General features: G+C 44.6%; 2 protein-coding genes across 2 annotated transcripts; both read right to left on the reverse strand.

The window, feature by feature from the left end:
* Positions 1 to 13,513: 13,513 nt before the first annotated feature.
* Positions 13,514 to 16,725, reverse strand: LOC119355369 (ran guanine nucleotide release factor-like). Its single transcript, XM_037622160.1, has 8 exons — positions 16,344 to 16,725; positions 15,907 to 16,207; positions 15,784 to 15,819; positions 15,553 to 15,690; positions 15,295 to 15,381; positions 15,011 to 15,058; positions 14,854 to 14,930; positions 13,514 to 13,911 (listed from the first exon to the last, which is right to left on the reverse strand). Exons 2-8 carry the CDS (start codon positions 15,979 to 15,981, stop codon positions 13,764 to 13,766), a joined length of 609 nt encoding a protein of 202 aa, XP_037478057.1. The 5' UTR covers positions 15,982 to 16,207; positions 16,344 to 16,725; the 3' UTR covers positions 13,514 to 13,763.
* A 751-nt stretch (positions 16,726 to 17,476) lies between these two features.
* LOC119355370 (NAP1-related protein 1-like) lies at positions 17,477 to 22,220 on the reverse strand. Its single transcript, XM_037622161.1, has 10 exons — positions 22,002 to 22,220; positions 19,839 to 19,961; positions 19,685 to 19,735; positions 19,368 to 19,439; positions 19,182 to 19,295; positions 19,029 to 19,090; positions 18,787 to 18,847; positions 18,567 to 18,623; positions 18,431 to 18,469; positions 17,477 to 17,900 (listed from the first exon to the last, which is right to left on the reverse strand). Exons 1-10 carry the CDS (start codon positions 22,122 to 22,124, stop codon positions 17,841 to 17,843), a joined length of 762 nt encoding a protein of 253 aa, XP_037478058.1. The 5' UTR covers positions 22,125 to 22,220; the 3' UTR covers positions 17,477 to 17,840.
* Positions 22,221 to 22,542: the final 322 nt, after the last annotated feature.

Raw genomic sequence — 22,542 nt, forward strand, 5'->3', positions numbered from 1 at the left:
CAAAGATATGGGCCTTATTGGGCCAAGAGCGGGACAGACCAGCCCCTGGTGGACTGGTGTGCCCCCATATAGGAGGAATAGGAGGAGAATGAATGAGGGGAAGGGAGAAAGGAAAGGGGAGGATTCGGCCTCCCCCTTTCCTTCTCTTCCCCCCTCTCTTTCCTTCCCCCTCCGACACTTATGGAAGGGGGAGGCCGACTTGGAGGAGGCACCCAAGTAGGATTACTCCTACTTGGGGCACCCCTTGCTGCCCGTCTCCCTCTCCCACCTATATATATGTGGGGGGCACCGCTAGAACACACAACATTGATTCCTAGCTGTGTGTGATGCCCCCCTCCACAGTTTACGCCTCCTGTCATATTCACGTAGTGCTTAGGCGAAGCCCTGCGCGGATCACTTCACCATCACCGTCACCACGCCGTCGTGCTGACGGAACTCTCCCTTGACACTTTGCTGGATCAAGAGTTCGAGGGACGTCATCGAGCTGAACATGTGCAGAACTCGGAGGTGTCGTACATTCGGTGCTTGATCGGTCAGAACAAGAAGAAGTTCGACTACATCAACCGCGTTGTCAAACGCTTCCGCTTTTGGTCTACGAGGGTATGTGGACATACTCTCCCCCTCTTGTTGCTATGCATCTCCTAGATAGATCTTGCGTGAGCATAGGAAATTTTTTGAAATTGCATGCTACGTTTCCCAACAGTGTCAACATAGAACAACATGAGTGTTGTATTAATTTTAGGAATTTTGCGGGGCTCGTTTGGACATTTTTATACATTAACTGAGTTTTCTATGCATTTATGTTCATAATTCAAATTTGAACTACAGGCACATGCTCTAATGCATATAAATTGGTTGAAAAGTCAAATATGTGTCCTTGGTTGCATGCTTAGGTCCCATGCAAGAAATAGGAATGAATGTCAAACACCTTGTCACCGTCACTCAGCCTCAAACATTGAGATACCTGGTTTTCAAATTCTAGTAAATCCAAAACTCGTCTGAAATTCATGAAACTTGGCATGCTATCATGGAGCGGCATCAACATGTCGTGGTAAAAATTTTGTCCCATTTGGGGCAGGTTTGGGTATAAGCTTCTCACAAACCAGAGCTTCTCACAACAAGCCTGATGGTTTCGATAGGGAACATGCCACCTTTGGGGACGAAATGATATCCCTTGCCTCTTACTGCTTTCAAATTTTTTCTAGTGTCAACATAGAATAACAGGAGTGTTGTGTTAAATTTTGGAAATTTTCGGGGTTCATTTGGACATTTTTATATATTAACTTGGTTTTCTAGGCATTTTATGTGCATAATTCAAATTTGAACTACAAGTACATGCTCCAGTGCATATAAATTGGTTGAAAAATCAAATATGTGTCCTTGGGTGTATGCTTAGGTCCCATGCAAGAAATGGGAATGAATTTCAAACCACCAGGGCACTGTTGATTGCCGGCAAAACGTTGAGATACTTTATTTTTAAATTCTAGTAAATCCAAAACTCATCTAAAATTCATGAAACTTGGCAATGCTATCATGGAATGGCGCCCGACATGCTGTGGTATTTTTCGTGTCCATTTTGAGAGAAAGCACACTCGAATAACAGCCAACAAAGGCATTTCAAAAAAAATAGCTGCCACTTTAATATCTCAAACATTTGTATAATTCAAATCGTGTGTGTTCTGTTAACCATTCACGTGATGCCACATGTCTTGGTTTTAATGGCTATAGGAGGTGCCATGCGTACAGCTGCTTGACTGAACGGGAAGCGAGCGAGCGCAGTCCGATGCGTAGGCTGACCGAGAGGCATGTAAGCTGTCCTCCAATGCAGAGGCTCACCGGGAAGCGTGTGAGCTCTACGCTGCGTAGGCTCATTGGGAATCGAGCCCTTTGACTTCCATGGTCGCTTGCCTTCCTCTCCATTAATGGCGCCTGAGCCGCTGTTTAATACGGGCGGCCTTACTATTCGCCTCCCATTACGTAGAAGGATCATCTGCCACTAGTCTTCAAGTTTGGTGAAGTCGACTCCGAGCCGGAGGAGATAGAAAATAAGGAGGAATCGAGCCCTTTGACTTCCATGGTCGCTTGCCTTCCTCTCCATTAATGGCGCCTGAGCCGCTGTTTAATACGGGCGGCCTTACTATTCGCCTCCCATTACGTAGAAGGATCATCTGCCACTAGTCTTCAAGTTTGGTGAAGTCGACTCCGAGCCGGAGGATATAGAAAATAAGGAGGAATGGGGCCTCATGGACATGGCCCTGAACAAGCTGGCCACGGCAGTTGCTGCCTCTGCTCCCGTCCTAGCTCCCATCCCCGCACCCGCGCCAGCGACCATCCCAGTAGCATTAACGGGCTGGTCGTCGAGCACTATCGCAGAGCTGAAAGCCGCGGACGTCGGCGAGGTCTCCGTGGACCCATGCGAGCTCGTGTACATGCCAGCACCAGCGCCCGTGCCCATGCCCATGCGTGCCCCTCCACCCAACGTGGTGCTGGTCCCCATGCATTTGGCTGCACCCGCCGTGCCCGTGCATGTGCACGCGCCCCCCTCAGCGACATGGGACGCCGTCGTAGAATGCTACCTCTCAACGCCACCAGTTGCCATCCTCCCGCGCCTCGCCCGTTGATTGCGTGACGACATGATGTTTGATTTACAAGTGAAGAACATTCTGTGTTGCCTTGAAGACTTCAACAACGGCGTCCCAGAGGACGAAAACGACAACGACGGCGCGGCACGCCGCCTCCGCCACCGCAAGAAATAGTTTTTTGGGGGGTTTAATACTATATCTCGATCATATGAATATGAATTCGCAGTGTGACTGAATGAAAGATATGGTTTGAACGAACTTACGTTTTTCTCTCTTAATGTACAGACTTATCAAACGATTTTCTTTTGAAAAATGTGTCAATGGTTTTTAAATATAAAACACTCATCGCAAACATTTTAGTTAGACCACCCGTATGCAAACTGACAGCTTCCCCAGGAAGCCAAGGGAAAATGTGCTGAGCAGGATTTGTGCAGCTCTTGATCGCAAACATTTTAGATAGAGCATCCATATGCAAAGTGAGAGCTATGGTATTCCCCCTTAAGTCAAAGGAAAATTCGCAGCGCAGGATTTGTGCATCTCTTCAACGCAAATGGTTGTTTTAGATGACTCGTGTGCAACCACGTACAAATAATTTGGTCATCTTTCATATTGGGTATGTTGCCATTTGTCAAACTAAAAAGATTGACATTTGTTGATCTAGTAACATTGCCATTTGTCAACCTTTTAACACTGTGATTTGTTAAAATATGCAGCTAAAAATCACTAGCACTATCTAATTTTTGCAACTAAAATTTAGTAATTAATCATAGATTTCATTCATAGATTAAGCAGTCGTTCTTTATACAAACAGTTCAACTCGACAGCTGAACCGATCAAACTTTTCCCCAATTGTTGCCAAGCACGTACTGAAATAGCTAGTTTAACTATATATACTAGCTAATTTTAAGTACGTTGTACAGTTCCACCACATCTATAGTCAGATGAACTTAACAAAATAACCCCTAAATACTACTACTATTGAGGGGCTTTGTACTACTTCCGGCAGCCTCTCCTCTGCCGAGCACGCACAGTAAGAGGCGGAGGAGGAGGAGCCTACCGACGAGCTGGACAACTGCAATACGGTGCCTGCCGCTGATGCACCTTCAGCGACGCTCGCTTCGAACGCCCTCTGTCGCTCCAGACGACCCCTCTCGAAACGGTGATTCTCCTCGTAGATCTCCTAATTCCTCACCTCTAAGGTGGCGTGCCGCGGCCATGGTGGCGGTAAGGCTCTTTGTTTGCTTGATGAGGCGCTCCTCCTCCTCCTCCCGTAGGAACTCGGTGTAGCGCGCAAGGTCGCTGACGCACGTGCGAGCCTCCACCTCTGCCTCCCACCTTTGGGCGGCGGTGGCAGAGCGGATGATGACCCTGGCGGTCAACGATGGGTTGGCGGCCACGGCAGACGACAATGGGGTGGCGGCCACGACCACCACCTCTCGCCTTCTGGCCACGGTGGCGGAGCGGGTGATGGCCACAGTGGCCGGTAGTGGGGTGGTGGCCACGACGGCCATCTCCCGCCTTCGGCCCGCGGCGGCGGAGCGGGCGATGGCCCTGGCTTTCGACGGTGGTGTGGCGGCAACGACGGCCGGCAACAGCTGCCGACGGGCAGCGGCGGCGGAGCGTGTGGTAGGTGTTCCGCGCACACCCAACAGGGATGCCACGTGCACTACACTACGTCGGGGACTGCGCCGCTGCCGCGGTGTAGCCTTCCAGCTGGAGCTGTCCTCTGATGACGGTGGAGTGGCTGAGAGACGACGACGGACCGGTGCCATTGGCGATTGTGGGAGAAGCAGACGAGATAAGCTGCAGGGAGGGAGGGGAAAATGCGACGCAGGACTCGCCGGCCCTGAGGGTTTATATAGTAGGCTGGTAAGCATTGGGATTTTGGGGGATTTCACCGAGTCGGGCAGGAAGCTTGCATGGGAACCTACGCGGTTGCGCGGGAACGGGCTCACCACCGTTTGGCCAAAAGAACACCCCCGCGCGCTGCTCAAGCCTGCGCTTGAAGCCGTCTGCGGCAGCGGGGTGACAAGATGTACGAGAGGAGGACGAAAGGCCACGTACACATACAGTTAATAAAAAAAGTTTGCGATTTAATTACCTACTATACCCCCGTCCTGGTTTATAAGTAGGATTTAACTAATAAAATACGAATGCATGTCGCCAAAGACTATATAGTTGGATTCGTATTTGAACATAGTTTCCAATTATATAATTTTTATAACATGCATTAATATTTTGTTGGTTAAATTTAAGGCAAATTATGGAAAAATAATATAAAGGGGACTATAGACCAAGATGGAGGTAGTAGCACACGACCGCTCTCTACGCAGCAACGCAACTGTCGGACGGCTTGTAGGCGACCGTTTTCTGCGTGTTCAACTGCTCTATGTGTGTGGTTGCTTGCGGTTGAGGCGGCCGCAGCGCGCTATGCTCGCGTCCCGCCGCGCGCGCTCTGCTCTCGCGTCCCTCCGGGTTCTCTGCCCTCGTCCCTCCATGCGCGCTGCCTGTGTTTGGAGCCGGCGCACGATCACGCACGTTCGTGTGCATGAGGTTGCGCCGGGCGCGGCGCGACAATGCAATTACCCGCTGCAAAAACTGTCATGCGGACGCGCCAAAAATCCAGGCCGCCTGGCCCCCATTTATTCAAGTGGCCATTTACCTTTCATCTCTCGCGTCACACGACACAATAAGCACACCCACGACGACACATACATAAAAGACATCCAGCGGTTCCAATGGCGCTTCCCGTGGCTCGAATGGCGCTCCTAGCGGCCGATGACGACAACGGCGGGCAGTTCACCACGCATCACATAGTGGACACCCACATGAGGAGGAAGGCCCTCTCGGTGGTGTACATGAACGATCCGGTCTCGGTGGAGAGCTCCATCCAAGCTATGGAGCAGTTCCTTGCCGAGGAAAAGTACCAAGTGGTTAACTTCGACCTTGAGTACACCATCGGTCGTGCCGGGCACGATCAGAAGGTTGTCGTCACCCAGTTGTGCGTGCGACATGACGTCCTCGTCTACCACTACCACCTGGCAACAAGGCCTTGCGAGCGTTTCTCCAGGTTTATAAAGAGCTACGACTATAGTTTCTCTATGGTGGACACCACCAACGATCTAAAAGCGCTCAAGGTTTCGGGCTTGAAATGCCCAAATCTTGTCAACATCCAAGACCACTACAAGGTCTGGGGCAGCGACAACAACAAATTGAACTCCCTGGTTGACCTCGCCTCGTCCATCATCAACCCCTACTACATTAAGATGAAGGATAAGAGCAAGAAGGACAAGATCGCCTGGAACAGTATCTAGCATGAGAGACTGGATGAACAACATGTCAAGTACGTGGCCAAGGACGCGTACACAAGCTACGAGATGTACAGGCGGATCGTTGACATGAGGAAGTGTCTTTTTCCTGCCCCAGACGAGGGATCGAGCCACAGAGTAGTGGCGAGAGCGTCACAAGAAGTAGATGACTAGACGATCGTTTCTCCTACTTTAGAATGCATGCAATTGGTATTAAGGTGTGTGTGAATGATCTGTATAGTCACTTATGTAATTGGATGTTTATGTCAGTTATACATATATATATACATGTTATTCTTCTGTAGACAGAGCAAATCACATGGCTTATTAGCAGCAATCGCATGTGCTATTATTGGTCTTCGCACACATTTCTGATTACGGACCTGTTTGCCGCGTATCACACACATCTTATTCAGTTGAACCGTTTCCATTTTGATATTTTTTGTTTTTTGAACACATGTTGATTGGCTTGAATGAAGGTCTATTCCGTTACTTTATGACATGTTTCCAAAACATGGACCTCAAGGTTAATTCAACTAATAGGACGGAGTACTATATACATTCAACGCAATTAAATGTTTTCCAAAAAAGTGATATGATTAACCTCCAGGCTTTTTCGCCGCGTATCACACACATCTTATTAAGTTAAACCGTTTATGTTATTTTCCCTAATCGAATAGTTCATTCGACTGAACCATATGCCGTATATCACACACACCTTAATCTGGCTGACCGTTTCTATTGCTTTCCCTAATAACAAACAGTTCATCGAAATGAATTGTATGTCGTATATCGCACACACATTAATATGGCTGCCCGTTTCTGTTGTTCTATCTAATCGCAAACAGTTCGTCTGGATCAACTGTATGCCCTGCATTGCACACGCAACTAAAATCTGAACCGTGTTTGATGCATCCGTCGTTGCAATTTTTTACGGTTTTTACACCATCGTTTGCAATTATTGCATCGCACATAGTTTCGTCAAAGGGTCTCTGATCATAGTGTCGCATTAGCAGCATCCTGCCGTAGTGATACCACATACCGATCCTGTGAGTGCATGTACTATCACTATATTGTATTGACAAATCTGTCTTATGTTGTATTAACAAATATGTCTTTCTTTTTCATATTGTGTAAGATTCAGATTTATGACAGGGACACAATCAAATTTATACCATCCGATGTGATGATACAAGGAAAGTAAACATAGATGCATACTTTGTTCAACGTGATGATATAAGGGAGAGTTGGCCTACGCCACCAACTAATCTGCAGCAACGTGGAAGGAGAGAGTTCAAAAGTAGCAGGAGCAGTTGTTCTACTGCTGGTCGGAGGGAGAGCTTGGCAAGGGAGATAGAGGGAGCTCTACAACCACGATCTTGGCATACAACCCGATGGTATCATGTCCACGTAAGCTTTTTCCATGTTCCAATTCTTGCACTTATTGGTCTTTTACTGTCAGAGCTGATGAAATCTTAGATGTTGCTGACAAAAGACCGAGATACAATATTTTGATTGCAGACTATATATTCTTCAGTAGTATGTAAAGCCTAAGTGAGAGACACAATGTTTTGATTGTAGTCTTGCAGACTGCATATTATTCAGCAAGTACGTTCGCAAAAAAAATTGATCTCAGCATGTTGGTGTTCATGTATATGTGTTCATGTACAAGTTGCCATACGAGAATATAATGTGTATTGGTCAAATCTCCAAACAAATGGCCCAGTCTGACCATAATTATTCCAAAAGCATTGATAGGATTTTCTAAACATCAAGATATCTGAATATTGATCTCAGCAATGTCCAAAATCCAAATGGTTATGTTTGTTCAGATTTTCCTCATTTTTATGTTCTTTGAATTAAAGTAGTGCTTGAGATTAATAATAAATTATTGCTGGTAACTTAACTAGCTCCTGAGAATAATTTGTGATATAGCTTGCTTGTATATGTGTCATTGACAATGTTTCTTGTGGAGAGTAATAAGGATTTATCTAGCTCATGTATGTCTAAGCCTGAGACGAAGAGGACGACGGCCGTGGCTCCATTGATGATAGTGGTTGCGATGTAGAGCCGTACAAATGGACAGCAGGCAAGCCAAGCACTCAGTGGGAATCGCCGTGATTCCGGAACGGGTGACTTGTCCCTGCCTCTACCGCCCATGAAGTTGACAACATCACGTGGCCGACGTGCGGCGGCTGCGGAGGGGAGGGGGGCTGGCAGGGGGAGACTTGTAGGAGAGAACCCGCACGGAGGAGGAAGGATACGCCTCACGTGGAGATGATGACGATGGTCGTGCCTCCATCGCTGGCGGCGGTCGCGACGTGGAGCTGCAGGACTAGACATCAGACAGGCCGAGTGGAAGGTTAATGTTATTTCTCTGATATCACACTGTATCTTCTTGTCTCAAGAATATCTGTAATTAAGACATGACAGAGAGTCAAATTTACAAGTAGCTTTTATAGTCACAGTGATGTGAACTGGGAGCTATGTCCACATCACATAGCTAGCTTACTTTGGTTTACTTGGTCCATGTAGAGCTGGAATCTCAGAGCTACACTTTCAACCGGCTTGCTTTGAAAATCAATTAAAACTAAAAGAATAGTGGTTTCAATTGCATCAATAGTTTAATAGTGCTACAGATCGGTGGAGCGGGCAAGAATAGTTGGTCAACCTTTAGTAACTTCTGGACGTGGAGTTTCTGTACCCGAGCTCAAATGAGCTCGGGTGAACAGTAAAATCAAAACTAAATCAAAAATAATTTAAAAAAATCCAAATTTTTTTTGGGAGAAACATTGAAAAAAGTTCTAAGTGTTTGCAAAAATTCGTCATGAAATCACATTTCTAGAAGGCGTGGCAAAAAAAAACAAAATCAGTACTCTGAAAAAGCTACTTTCAAAAGCATTTTGGAGCACTGAATTTGTTTTTTTTTTGTCACGCTTTACAGGAATGTGATTTCATGATGAATTTTTGCAAGCACTTAGAACTTTTGTCAATGTTTCTCCCAAAAAAAATTGGAATTTTTTGATTTTATTTTAATTTTTTTCGATTTTACTGTTCACCGAGCTCAAATGAGCTCGGGAGCAGAAAGGCACTTTCGCTTCTATTGATGTTACTCCAGATGCAAGTTTCTTGCATGAAGCTGACTGTTGTTTCTTATTTTCTTCATAATTTATTACATGGAGCTGACTGTTGTTTCTTCTTTTTCTTTAGGAGTTAAGGATCTATTTCTGAGGGGACTCTACGTATTACCGGACATGGTTCCATCGCCAGGAACAATCATCGAGTCCGCCTAGCACATTGTGTCTGAGGGAATTATGCCGCCCTGAATGAGGTTGAAGCAGTCTTACTGGTTGTGCCACCGAGACTCAGATTTTTTCCCCTCAAAGCACAAGGGTTGCACCTGCTGTATGAAGATTTACTCAACATCCAGTTTTGTAGTATTAACACTAGATTTATTTAGTTTTGATTTGATACATCTCAGTTGCATAAAGGAATGAAAATTTCTGTCATTATCGGATATGTTGTACACGACTTCCTAGCTTTAAGTAGATAGGAAATAGACCTTTATTTAATTTCACTTGTTATCTGCACATGGCAATTAATTTGGATAGGACCAGTTTCTGCATTGTGTTAACATTCTTATTAGTAGCAGTGATTTCTGTAGCCGGTCCAATGATGCCCCCACGTTAACCGACATGATCTCACGCTAAAGGGAGTGACTATACATACAACTTGCCAAATTATCTTCAGATCAACAGCCTAAATCTTGTTCATTTTTGTTTGCTGCATTGCCTAGGTTCCTATTGGAGGAGGCTACAGGCTTATTGATATTCTAATGAGCAGCTGCTTCAACAGCGGCAAAAACAAGATATTCATGATATCTCGGTTCAAATCAGCCTCTTAATTAATGTTCACATTCTCCGCACGTACCTCAGCGGGGGATCAGTTTCACTGATGGATCTGTTGAGGTAATTCTCCTCGGCTTATTGATTTAAACACAACTTATTTACGATCTTCATGTTTGTTGTCTTGGTATGTTGACTGACTAAATCACAACATTGACCGAGATTTCTTTCTGCAACAAATAGGTATTGTCCGCAATGCAAATCCCTGGGGAGGCACTAGATGGTTCACTCGAACAGCGGATGTTGTGAGAAAATTATCCGGGTGCTTGATGTCAGAAGTGTATATAGGAGCTCTGGAACCTCCTGCATTACAAGGTCACTCGATGATGTTGTGTTTACCCATGAGAATGAACCTGCTAATGCTCCCCTCACAAGTGGAAGTTTCTTGAAAGAAGGTAAAGTGGTGCAGAACTATTTCCTCTCTTCTATCTTGATGCAAATACTTCTGTGATTTTGGTGCCCCAACAATGCAAGTCTTCATTTGATTCACTAGCTATATATAGAAAGGTTGTTTTATTAGTTGTTTCAAGGAACCCTTGTTTTAAAGTAACTGCCATTTCTTTTCTTGAATACGCACGACAATGATGCAAACATCATCATCCTGAGATGTACTAACTACTATACTCATTCAAGGGAATTCTGCTCTTTTGCTTACTTGGAACGAGGTCGGCATCGCTTGATAGAGCCACTGCTATCATCCTTTTATTTGCATGTCACTAATATATTATTTTGAACTAATGTGTTTTGCTAATGTAGATTGTATCAACTGCTATGATTGAAAATATATATTAGTAAAAGCATCCGTCTTATAAGGTACTCCCTCCGTGAAGAAATATAAGAGCATTTAGATCACTCTCTTTTATTTCTTTTTGTCGATGCACATTGATTTGTTTTTGGCAATGGCAAAATGCTCACATATGTGGTTCTAAGTACATGCCAGTGCACGGCAGTATCCAACATGCATAATATTTTGCTTAGGAAAAATGCTTATTTTAAGGTGCATGGCAGAATACAATATGCAGATTCAAAATATTTATATATATGTGCCCTTTTAGAGTACAATTTATATTTAGACTTTTGATAATAACTAAATAATCGCACAACAATGGCCTCATGGAGCACTTATTAGAATATACTGGTAGCATGAATACATGAAAATGTGATTTGTGCCAAGAGAAAAGTCATTATATTTTTGTGGCACATTTCTGTTAAAAGTTAAAGCTGTAACTCAGGTACTTTTCTTATCGGAGTCAATTGCATGAACACTAAACATGTCAAAACCGAGCAGTGTATTGACTACTCATTCTGTATTACACAAGGGAACATATACTCCCTCGGTTCCTAAAGGACTAGGTACAAAGCGAAATGAGTGAATCTACACTCTGAAGTATGTCTACATTCATACGTATGTAGTCCCCATTGAAATATCTAAAAAGACTTGTACTGTATTTAGGAACAGTGGGAGTACACATCACTCTTACATGGTGAGCCTGGAGCCAAAACCATCCAGTCATTTGTCTTCTAGCAAGTCTAGGTTCTGTGCGGGCCAAGCGGATGCGCGCGAGTGATACACATTTGATTGACGCCGTTTGTTTACCGACTCAGATTGTCTTCGGTGATGCCCCTATGATCTTTCTTCCAGAGCTTTGCAACAAAAGAGTTTTATTTGTCATTCACGTGAGTTCTATTGATTTTTCCATATCAGAAAAGGCAGATGGTGTACATCTAAGTTAGTTTGGCAAACTTAGTTAATTTTACATTCAAAAGTTAGCTTGGCAAACTAGCTTGATAAGGTATGCCCGGCTTCGGTAAGCAAGGGGTGACGGCGGCGTGCCTTCGGCTCGCTTCAGTGTTTGTAGTCATCGCTAGGTGGTCCACAGACATGGTTGTAATTTTTATTACCTCTCTTGTTATTTGTACCGTCATGTTTGAAGATGAATAGATTGGAAGTTTCTTGAAAAAAGAAAACTATAGAAAGGTAATAGTGTAATGGATATAAATGACCACAGTGTGGGCAACATGTCATAGCTATGCCTCGATATAACAACATGGAGATTGCTAATTTAAGATCAATCTTCGGTGTAGTTTTAGGTCCGTGTGGTTGGTGATCAAGCTGGTAGATTTAGGATCTGACTTGTTGTACAGTGGTGTATATTTCTAATAAATAATACCTGACCATGCTTTTATTAAATTGAGCCCCCTAGCTGGCGAATGATCACCACGAGGTTCTGGCATTTACGACCGATTTCGCGAGCATTTTTAGTTTGAACTGCAATTGTTTGATCTCGTCTCAAGACTAAAATTGCCATAAAAAGGGTTTGCTTGCCATCCCTCTCTCAGCGCCTGGTCGCAAGTTGGCTTTTATGTATTAAATTTACAAAGCTCATTTCCCATCAAATTGTGTCAGGTATCAAATTTGTGATCCTGCTATAAGTTACATAGGTTTTACAGATATTAAGCAGACGTATTGTTCATAATGGCCTTTTTAGTTCAACAACATTCATGTGAATTGAAATTAGCTTGGGAATTATCTAGATATTTTACTACGCAACTAAATTTCGTCTTGCAATATTTTGTACTGCAATTAGATTTATAGTGTTTTATTATAGAATCACGGTCAATCCAGTTGCAGAGCTAAATGTTCATGTTGGAGCAGTCGAGAGTGCGATACGAGCCATCAGCAATAGTGATCCAAGTATCGAGAATTGTGACGGTGTGGCAACTGGGAATTGCGTCATCTGGTATTAAAGGAGAGAGCTCCAGCGAGAAATGTCCCGCTACGGCGGGAAACCAAGTGGGAAGGAGAGGGTCCAACATGAAAAGGGAAGAGTGCGTAGTGGGGGTAAGTTTTCTGTGTTGGGACAATGTGTTGGAGATAACATGGCAGATAGTCCGGACAACCATATTTCTGTCCCACATACGGGCTGGTTTTAGGAAGGCCGAAATGTCCGGATGGTTGAATTTTGGGCGACGCCCGTTTGATGTCCGGACATGCCCGTACATATGGAAGAAAAATGAGGTTCACCTTGAAGACGATCTTATTAATTTGTTTAATTCATTTATATGCATTGTAGCTCATAATAATGCACGAGCATTCTACTAGTATACTATCGTTTGCCAGATTCTGATGTAGAATTCAACTCGTTCTTCGAACCTTTCCATCATTTTGACCTTTTATTGTCTATCTAAACATGCATGATCAACTCAGAAAGAAAAGTTTGAACCATAAACTGAAGTTACCATAAAAATGAAAAATTTGAACTTCTGATGGCAATTGCAAAATTTAAGGGAGCACAACCATGCAGCTCATTATCACACAAACTGACTCACAAGCAAGGAGATTGTGATCTGCGCGCCGAGCCTAGTTGGATGATGGCATGAACTACTTAGAGAGTAGACCCACAGCTTTTGTGGGTCGTATTTTCGTTGGACATCATGGTTCACATGTTTGCCATCCTTATATATCCTTGGTGCCAATCAGAGTGTGAGTGGTCAAGAATACATGTAACTCATGAGAGATGAATATTGCAGGCCATACAATGCACAGACCACAGAGGGTGTCTTTCCACTCTGAAGCACTCAAATGGATCAAAACATCTCGAATCTCTATACCCAAATGGTTCGTGTTTAACTTGATAGAATCAAGATATTTTGAATTCGGAGTTGAGCTCTCTGTACTTTCAATGCCCCATGATGAGACATATGTGGTCTTTATCAATGAAATAGCAAGTACTTCATTCAATTCAAGTAATTTCTAGTAGAAGCTAACATGATATATTGAACTTCGACTAGGGTTCTTTGGATGACACTACATATGCCAAGTGATAGCATTTTCAGCAACAAAAAAAAGCTACTCTAAAGGACAATTCAGATACCAGTTTCTCTCAAGGAAAGTACATTCCCCAAACACTCTTGCAGAACACTTTTTTAGAACCACTCTAGCATTGAGATGTCATACCCTCTCTACTTCAACCGCTGCCATTGAAAAGGTTCCAATCATGGACATCGAAGTTCATGACTGCGAGTCTGAAGACCTCAGACATTGGCAAGCATCCTGCCTGTTCTGCGGGCACTGCTGGTCCAGCTGCAACGGCCTGAGCACTTTCACTCAAAGGACTGAAATAAAAATGACAAAAATATATCATTCAAGGGGCAGCCCAACATTGGAGAAGTGGGCAGCACAAACATAATACTTTAGCATAAAAATCAAGGCATCAACAACCTAGCTAGTCGTTTAATTTGGATATGAAAATTCATACTAATTTTGCTTACTTTGACTCAGATCTAATACGACTATCTCTACATTACTTGTGATGCATCATTATGCCGTGTCATCTGCATTTTCAACTGAAAAGAAATCTAATTTTGGCATTTTGTTCTCCCCGCGGTACTATTATAGCATTCAACATGACTAGCCTAGGTAGAAAACTGAAGGAACTAACTGAGGGCTTGAGCTAGAAAACTGAAGGAAGTAACTGAGGGCCTGAGCACAACAGGCCATCATCAGGAAAGTAATTATTTTCTTCATATTTAAATTTTAGTTCTGCCATTGACCATACTACTACGATATACAATCATATTCAACGTGCCTAGCTTAGATAGAGAACTGACTGAAATATTTGAGCACAGCAGGCCTATCGTTCTGTATTTATAAAGATGACAGAGACAAAGGAGTTTGAAAAAACTTATGACTAGTAAGCATAATTGTTACTGCATAAGAAGTTATTGATCGTCATTCAAACATGTTGATATATATCAGACTTATATGCAAGGAAAGCTTATATCAAATACTCCCTCCGTCCCACAATATAAGACGCTTTTGGAAGCTAAACTAGCTTGCAAAAGCGTCTTACATTGTGGGACAGAGGGAGTAATACATAGTTCTCCTAAGCACATCACTGGATAATAATCAAGTCATACAAAGATTAAGTGATTAACAAATGACAATGAATAGTACTAGCTATTCCATATCTAAATAAGAAACAAAAAAATATATAGGATTGCTTTTAAAATCCCATTAATCATAGGAAGTATGTCATACTGGTGTACTCAGCTTACTTTATCAACAGCGGCTCATATGCGGTGATAACTACATCAGTTGCTGCATCCTTGAGACGTATGTTTGCTAAGTACAGCTGCAAAGGTAGCCCAACGCTCAGTTGAAAAAACAAGCATTAACTGTTGAACCATAATTCCAAGGGATGGGTGTACTCACCCGAACAATGTTCTGTGCTTCTCTGCCTTGCCTCCCTTTTGAAACAGCCTACAGATGCCGAAATCAAGCATGAGATCCTTTAAGTACATTTTATTCACTGCCAGTGTGAAGTGGCCATCATATAATGAATGCCAAGGAACAGAAATATCAAATTATGAGACTGAGCTGACTTGTGCAACTAAAGGTATCATATCCAGGGAAGCACAGGTGAAAACTAATCAACTGGAGGTCGATTGAAGGCAAGGAGCAGGGTAATCTGGATATGGCACAGGACGTTTGCTAACCAGCTTGCCAATTGCAGTTCCAGCCACTGCAGGTGCTTCCCCGGAACGCAGACCAGCCAACTCAACTGTACCAGAGTGCTCGACCACCTAACCGACAAAAAAAATGAGATAAGTTACCAACATGACTAAAATCCACTTGGATCGGAAATTTAACAACCGTGAGTTCATGACCATCCAATGCACATGAAGCAGAGGAATGAAACAAAATTTATAGGGCCAAGCTATTGACAGAGTGGACCAGGATGCTGCTGACATTACCAAGTTATCCCCCGCATCTTGCTCGTTGGCGACGTCGCGCAGGAACCAGAGCGCGCTGCCGCCGTCCTCCACCTCGCCCTTGAGGTCGAGCAGCTCGAAGATGAGGCTCTCGTCACGGGCGGGGTCGACGACAACTTCCTGCGTAGGCAGCAGAACCACACACATCGATCAGCACGGGAACGCCCCAACGAGCGCGCTCCAAACAACACTAAACGGAGGCACCGGACGAACCTGGTGGTCGGGGACCTCGCGAGTGTTGCTCACATCCTGACCAAACCAAACAGAAACGGCGTCAGCGCGAGCAGGAGGAGGAGGTGCAAGGGATGAGTGCGAGGGAGAAGGGCGTTGCAGTACCTGGAACCGGGCGGGTAAGGCGGTGGAGATGGCGCCGCCGAAGAGGGGGCGCCTGGTGCTGCTCTCGCCGGCCATCTTCTGAGCCTCGGGGGTCCTGCGGCTAGACGGCCAAACAAGCTTCTGGAGCCTGGGAGAAGACGGGGGTGGGGGAGAGAGCCGGAGAGGGTCGGCGGGTTCGCGATTCGAGCGAGTTTTATAGGCGGCCGGGGGGAGGGAGGGGAGCGAACTCGCCGCGCGTCGATGCTACGCCACCGCGGCTGCGTGGATGCTACGCCGTGCCAGCGGTTGCTCCGCTTCCTTCCTGCAGCCAGGCAGCCAGAGCATGGTTTTTTTTTAAAACAAATTCGGTTTCCGCAACCAAAATTGCTTAAATCAACGGAACGCCTCTATTAACCGGTAACGGGGTCAAACCGGAAAAAAAAAAAGAGGCTCGATACCTGGAGCGCTGAGGCGTGGACGTGGGAAGACGGAGCCGAGTGGCGGCGGAGGCGGGATGGTGCGCCGCACGCGGAGACGTCGGCGGCAGGCGTCACGGTGCACGGCCCTGCCCCAGCGGGGAGGACCCTACGCCAGCTTGGTGGAGAATCAGGCGGGTCTGGATCCGTTCGGTGGGGATTAGGGCTAGAAAAGGAGTAGGGCAGAGGAGACCTAGGGTCGGGAAGGTGATGAAATGGAGAGGAGGAATCACCGGCGGTGAGAATGCCTATCAGCGGCGAGTAGGCCTCGAGATCAGTCTCAGCGCCATCCCGTGGAAGCGGCCGTACGGGGCTGAGATTTGGGGCCAATCGGCAATACTGATCCCGGTGCTAGCGGCCGAACAAGAAAACGTCTGGATTTTGACTCCAATTCCATGATTCCGATGCCAAATGATGGTTACCAAACCAGGTGGAACTAGTAAAATTCGGTTGCGTGATCTACAACCGAATTTGTAACCAGATGCAGAACTAAGAAACCGCTGGCTTTGTTAATTGTCAGACGCCTGGAACGTTTTGAGGCGTCAGTCAATTCCGCGCAGCGCATGGCCAAAGACGGGAACACCGTGAGGAGCAGCAGCGATGAGCGTTGGCTGGACTAGGACCTCTCGGGTGGAGGCGAGGAAGAAACTTAGGCCCCGTTCGGTGTCCATCCGCTTCACTGCTCCGCTTCAGGAGCGGACGGAGCTGCAGTGAAAAGTCTTGGAGCAGGCAAAACCATGCTCCGTAGATCCATGGATTTCAAGGAGCCGGCGCATTGCCGAACGGGGCCTTAATTGAGACAGCAGCGTGGTGGCAATAGGAGGTTGAAGACAAACGTGTCGACATATTTTGGGCCGTTGGATGAAGATCTAGTCCAGGGTAAAAGTGACTGGTGAAATAAATAAAAAAATAGGTGCCTGATCTATAGGCGTTCCCATCTCTTGCAAGACAGACGGGCTGTAAAATACCCTCACTCCCTGGAATAAATATACTCCATCCTTCTGCAAATGTAACACGCTCTAGCTTTCATCAACACCTCAAAGGAATAAAGCTTTGATCAACAAACAGTTTAAAAATATGTGAATGATGGGATACAAAAATGATACTGTCGAGGAGTAACTGAAATACGGCATGAATTTTGTGCTACCATATAAGTTAAATATTGTTGACTAACAGTCATTAAAGCAACTGTATCTCAGGAAACACAGACACCTTGCATATCCGGAACTACTACATCCCACAATAACAATATACTTGAAATGCCACATATTGGAATCTGCGGGACTCCAAATGTATGAGCAGATCAAAACAAGTTCCCGCAGATCAACCTTACAATCCTACAGATCCAGCTAAGTCAAGCAACAAAACACCACAAAAGGGGACACCACCTTGCTTTTCAGTCCCCAGGAGACCCGGGATCTCCACTCTACACGCACGGGAGTTGTCGAAGCCAACTGAAATTCAGCATGAAAGAGGGCTTCACTCCTCATCATCTTCCTCCTCTTCTTCATCTTCATCATCGTCGTCTTCATCAAATCCCTACAGAAGTTGCAAAAGAATGATAAATACATGTACCAAGGAGATAAAGTGCAACGAAACTCGGCAATCAGCATCAGGCTTCATATTAAATTTATGTGCGTAGAACAAAAATAAGGCCCCAAGTGAACATCACAACTCAAACTCATTTCCGTCAGGCCTCATGAGAGCATAAAAACCTGACACAATGCCAGCTAGCAAATTTAAGGAAGTTGGGAAAATGTTAGATGTGTAGTGCATTGCGTGCTAATGTCAACCTAAATTCCTTTTGCTGTTGGGATTAGAGCACCTGTGATGAACAGATGATGCACAGTGTCGTGGTATGAACAGGAAATACGTATTGAGAAGTCAAAAAAGCCATCAGGATAACTGAGGTGGTTATGCATTATTGCATGAGTATCAGGATATTGTACACCATTGCAAATGAACTACAAGAAGGTTATGCATTATTGCACAAGTGCACACACCCAACGAGTATCATATATACGGAAGTAATGGAAGTATGTAACTGCTGATAAAGAAAACAGGATTACCTCTTCATCCTCGTCATCTTCAAATTCATCTTCAGCCTCCTGCAATCAAAGATTCAAGGGACATGACACAAAGATCCACAATGAAAAAAAAGGACCCAACAAAATAAACCACTTATATTTCACTAGAAGCACTAACATTGTTAAAATACTTCAAAGGATTAGGCCACAATTCTTCCTTGATAACATCTGCCACCTGCAAGATTGGAATTTCTCAGAGAATAAATCAAGAGGAAGAATTAGAGTTCCAAATTTATGTCATTCTGTCTGCCAGACTTCAGAGCGACAAAACTTCCGATCAATTGAAACAATCCTGATTTAGCAGGATCTACAAGCATAGGAGACACGTAATCCTATACCTCATCCATCACTCCATCAGAAAAACTTTTGTTCTTTGCATCATTGAACCAAGTGAAGAAACTGCAAAACAAAAAAAGGAAAAGAAAACAGAACATGAATCCCCTTCACAAATTTCATACTTGCATATTATAACTCAAATGGAATGATGACGTCTCTCTATGTTAGAAAGAATCATATAGTACAGATAAGGCATGAAGAAAAAATTAATAATTTGTAGCACAGAAGATAAAAAAACACCAACCTCTCATCAATCAATAGTCGTTTCTCCCCATTCTCCATGTATGCCTTTCCATTTGCAATATCCTTAATGTATTATTGGAAAACTTGTTAGATCTAATTTTACATACAGAAGCATTTTTGCTGAAGCGCTTATACGATTAACGAGGCACAGTACCATTCCATCCTTCCAATTGATGGTGGTGGCCTTCACAGTTATTTTCCCATCATCACTGAATGAACATGTTTTTGTAAGCTTTGTATCTTCAAAATATGGATTAGAAGAGAATGCCTGCCAGTTCAAGTTCAAAACATGTAAGCAAAGGGAAGGAAACCATAGCTTGTAGATGCAAAAGAAGCTTACAAGAGTAATGGAGTAGCCTGATTTAATATCTTGAAACTCATCCACATCGATAGACACCAAGTGTTTGAATATCTACAATGGAACAAAAGTGATCAAATAGTATGAGTATGGTTCCACATAATTACTCAGCAAATCTGATATAGTAATTTAGTACTCCCTCCGTCCCATAATATAAGAACGTTTTTGACACTAGACTAGTGTCAAAAACGTTCTTATATTATGGGACGGAGGGAGTATTTTATTACTTGTTGCCACATTTGATACAAATGCTAAAAGTTAAAGAGTGTAGATGTTAAACTTCCCACAAAACAATGTACCTTTTGATCATCTTCAGTCAGAAGTTCACCAAGCATAGGATGGCTTAGAAACTGCAGCGGAAATGCATGAATTAGTAAGGATGAGACTATACCAATCAGCAGTTTCAGGAAATAAACAGACGACATATAAATCAGCATAGAACATGTAACAAACCGCAGTCAACCAGAAGTCCGGAATTTCCTTGATAATTTCATTCCGTCGAGTATAAACTGGCCTGCGAACTTCATTGTACTTCTGTTCCACCTCCAAGACTTTATCACTGGCTTCCTCATTAACCTGCAGTAAATGAATCTATATAAGCTAACCAATCTTTGTAAGGTGGTAAGGCGAGGCGCTGTACCCCCGCCTCACCTTTTCAAGCACTTAAAGCGTAAGGCGACGCGACACCTTACACATAAATATATAATATATGGCACTCTAAATCTGGTCAGAACCCATACTTCCAAGCTGGATCATTGCATGTAGATCTTCTCATAGGATCATTGGAGATCATAAGCATTACCAGCCACAGGATCCATCAGAGCAGGGAGAGCTGGCTACTGCGGCAGCACTGAGAGAAGGCCCAATCATCCATCAAAGAAAAAGAGAGAAGAGCCACATCACTAGAGCAACCAGATAAAGCATGTGGAAGGAGAGAAGCGGTGGTGGGGCTGCTGCCTTGTGGGTGGAGAAGCAGATTTGGGAGGAAACAGATGCGGAGGGGAAGGAGCAGCCAAGCACATCTAGCTACACTGCTGGGAGAAACAGAGCACTGGGAGGGGATGAAAGAAAGAGCAGAGGAGGGCAGGGGAGGGGAGAAGTGAGACAAGTACAGGAGCCACACATTGCTGTTGCGCCCGAGGACTGGAGGAGCTGAGCCAGAGAGGAGGAAGGGCACAGATCGAAGCCGTGGAGGAAGGAGACGCCGCCAAAGGTCGAGAGAGGAGAAGAGGAATCCCTCTCGCTTGGATTGGAGGTTCAATACTCTCTCCCTCCCTCCTCCTCATACCTATTCGCATGTGAGCCAGTCTTTCCCGTGAAAATTTCTGCGCGGGCTACTCTTTCCCGCCTGGGAGCAGCCCATGGGGTGCGCCTAGGTGGCCGATTCAGACGCCCTACTGTCCAAGGCGGACACCTTATGAAGCTGTCAAAGGCGAGCTCGACGCCCTGCCATCAGAGGGCGCCCTGACGCCTTATGGGCACCATAAAAACAATGAAGCTAACTGCCTAGTAATTTAACCGCATTCAAATATTCCAGCCAGATATAGCCTGTCCATTCACAATATGTTCTTGTCACTGTAGATATTCAGGCAATAATTCTGTTTCAGAGACAAGAGTACTAAGCAATTAAAAGACCGTTTAATTAGCAGATAAGGTGCCTTACTCTAATAAGGAATCAAATAAATCCTTTGGTGTTTCATCATTATCTCATACATAGAATGCATAACTGTGCTCTTTACACCGAGTCCAGTTACAGAACTAAGTTTCATTGACACAAAATTTAACATAATGGAAAGAGTATGGAGCCCATAGAAACAGGAGCTAAAGCTGGTTTGGTAATATAACAGAGTGAAGACGCGCCATATTTGGTGGTAATGGAGATTGACATGTCATGCATGTTGTGAAGAAAGGCAAGATGCAGAGCAAGGCATGCGATCATTTTGTAATCCTAAAGGAAATTAACTTATTTTTGTCTGAAGAGTATAGAGGTTCTATATGTACATGGGGGTATTTAGCTGGCATTCTTGTGTTTACTTTCCACAACAACTTCAATCAAGTGAGGTATTCAAAACTTACTGTATTTTCAGACCACCAACTGTCAAAATGAATCTAAAATAGATCATTCCAGTTGTCACACACCCTGCTCTGGGAGTGCTCACAAACATTTAAGTGCACCCAAAGCTACTGTAAACGTCTACAATCCAGTGTGCATAAGCTCACGAACAAGTGATTTGAAGTATCGTCAGAGAACACGGACACAGGCCACAATTCTGCAGCAGCACAAGCAGAGGTCTCCAAATATATCTACCACCACCTAAAAGTCTAAGAAGGTTCTACTAGCTCGACCCCTGGGCCTGGAGGGGAAGCACAGAATTCCAACCCAATCACCCAATACTCCTATCGAGGGCACACCCAGATCAGTCGGTCACCAAACGCTGCCTCGCGGCGAGACCAGCCCCCTCGCACATAAACAAATCGGGAGTTGAAATTCCCCTAAATTCCGCGCAGCCTTCGTCCAGACTGCTCCGAAAATGAAAAGAACGGCGCCAAAATCAAAGGCCGAGCAACCGGAGCGCGCCGCGACAGGTGTCAGCAGGCGAGAACGAAGCGACTCACCCTCTCGATCTCGTCCTGGATCTCCTGGAGCTTCTCGATGGAGAGCAGTAGGGCGTCGTCGATGCTGTTGCCCTCCTCCGCCTCCATCCTCGGCCTCTTCCCTTTCTGCTCCGCCGTCGCCATCTCGATAAAACCCTCCGCGAGCTCTAGGGTTTTAGCCTTGGGTTTCCGGGGAAGGCTTGACTTGACTGGCTGCGCAACCACTGCTGTGGGGAGCGAGGAGAGTTCTAATTGGGCCTCATCTTATGGGGGCCGCGTGTTCGCGGTGTATTTTTTTACGCGAGCTGTCGGCTTTATTGTTCTAAGAAAAAAACGTTCAGTAGTATTTTGCCCTAAAAAAGGGCAGCTGGTGCCTCAAACAAAATGAAAGATTGGAGAATACAAACGTTTAAAATTCATGTTATGAAAAAAGAGTAAAATTCATTTTACACCTGAGCTTTGGACTACAGGATTGAAGTTCTCAAAAAATCTATAGAATGCATTTAGATGCTTTTTTTTTCTTTTGGCGTTGAAAAGTAAAATACTCTTATCTTCGCATTAT

The sequence above is a fragment of the Triticum dicoccoides genome, chromosome 2A (assembly GCF_002162155.2).
Source record: "Triticum dicoccoides isolate Atlit2015 ecotype Zavitan chromosome 2A, WEW_v2.0, whole genome shotgun sequence".
Taxonomy (NCBI): Eukaryota; Viridiplantae; Streptophyta; class Magnoliopsida; order Poales; family Poaceae; genus Triticum; species Triticum dicoccoides.

Excerpts from the sequence above, each read along its gene's own strand:
- LOC119355370 (XM_037622161.1), bottom strand. The coding sequence starts at position 22,124 with ATGGCGACGGCGGAGCAGAAAGGGAAGAGGCCGAGGATGGAGGCGGAG. Across the intron at positions 19,736-19,838 it reads CGGACTTCTGGTTGACTGCG|TTTCTAAGCCATCCTATGCT; the intron begins GTTTGTTACATG and ends TTTCCGCTGCAG. Across the intron at positions 17,901-18,430 it reads AAGATGACGAGGATGAAGAG|GGATTTGATGAAGACGACGA; the intron begins GTAATCCTGTTT and ends CAACTTCTGTAG.
- LOC119355369 (XM_037622160.1), bottom strand. The coding sequence starts at position 15,981 with ATGGCCGGCGAGAGCAGCACCAGGCGCCCCCTCTTCGGCGGCGCCATC. Across the intron at positions 15,820-15,906 it reads CCTTACCCGCCCGGTTCCAG|GATGTGAGCAACACTCGCGA; the intron begins GTACTGCAACGC and ends TGGTTTGGTCAG. Across the intron at positions 13,912-14,853 it reads TATGAGCCGCTGTTGATAAA|TCCTTTGAGTGAAAGTGCTC; the intron begins GTAAGCTGAGTA and ends TTTTTATTTCAG.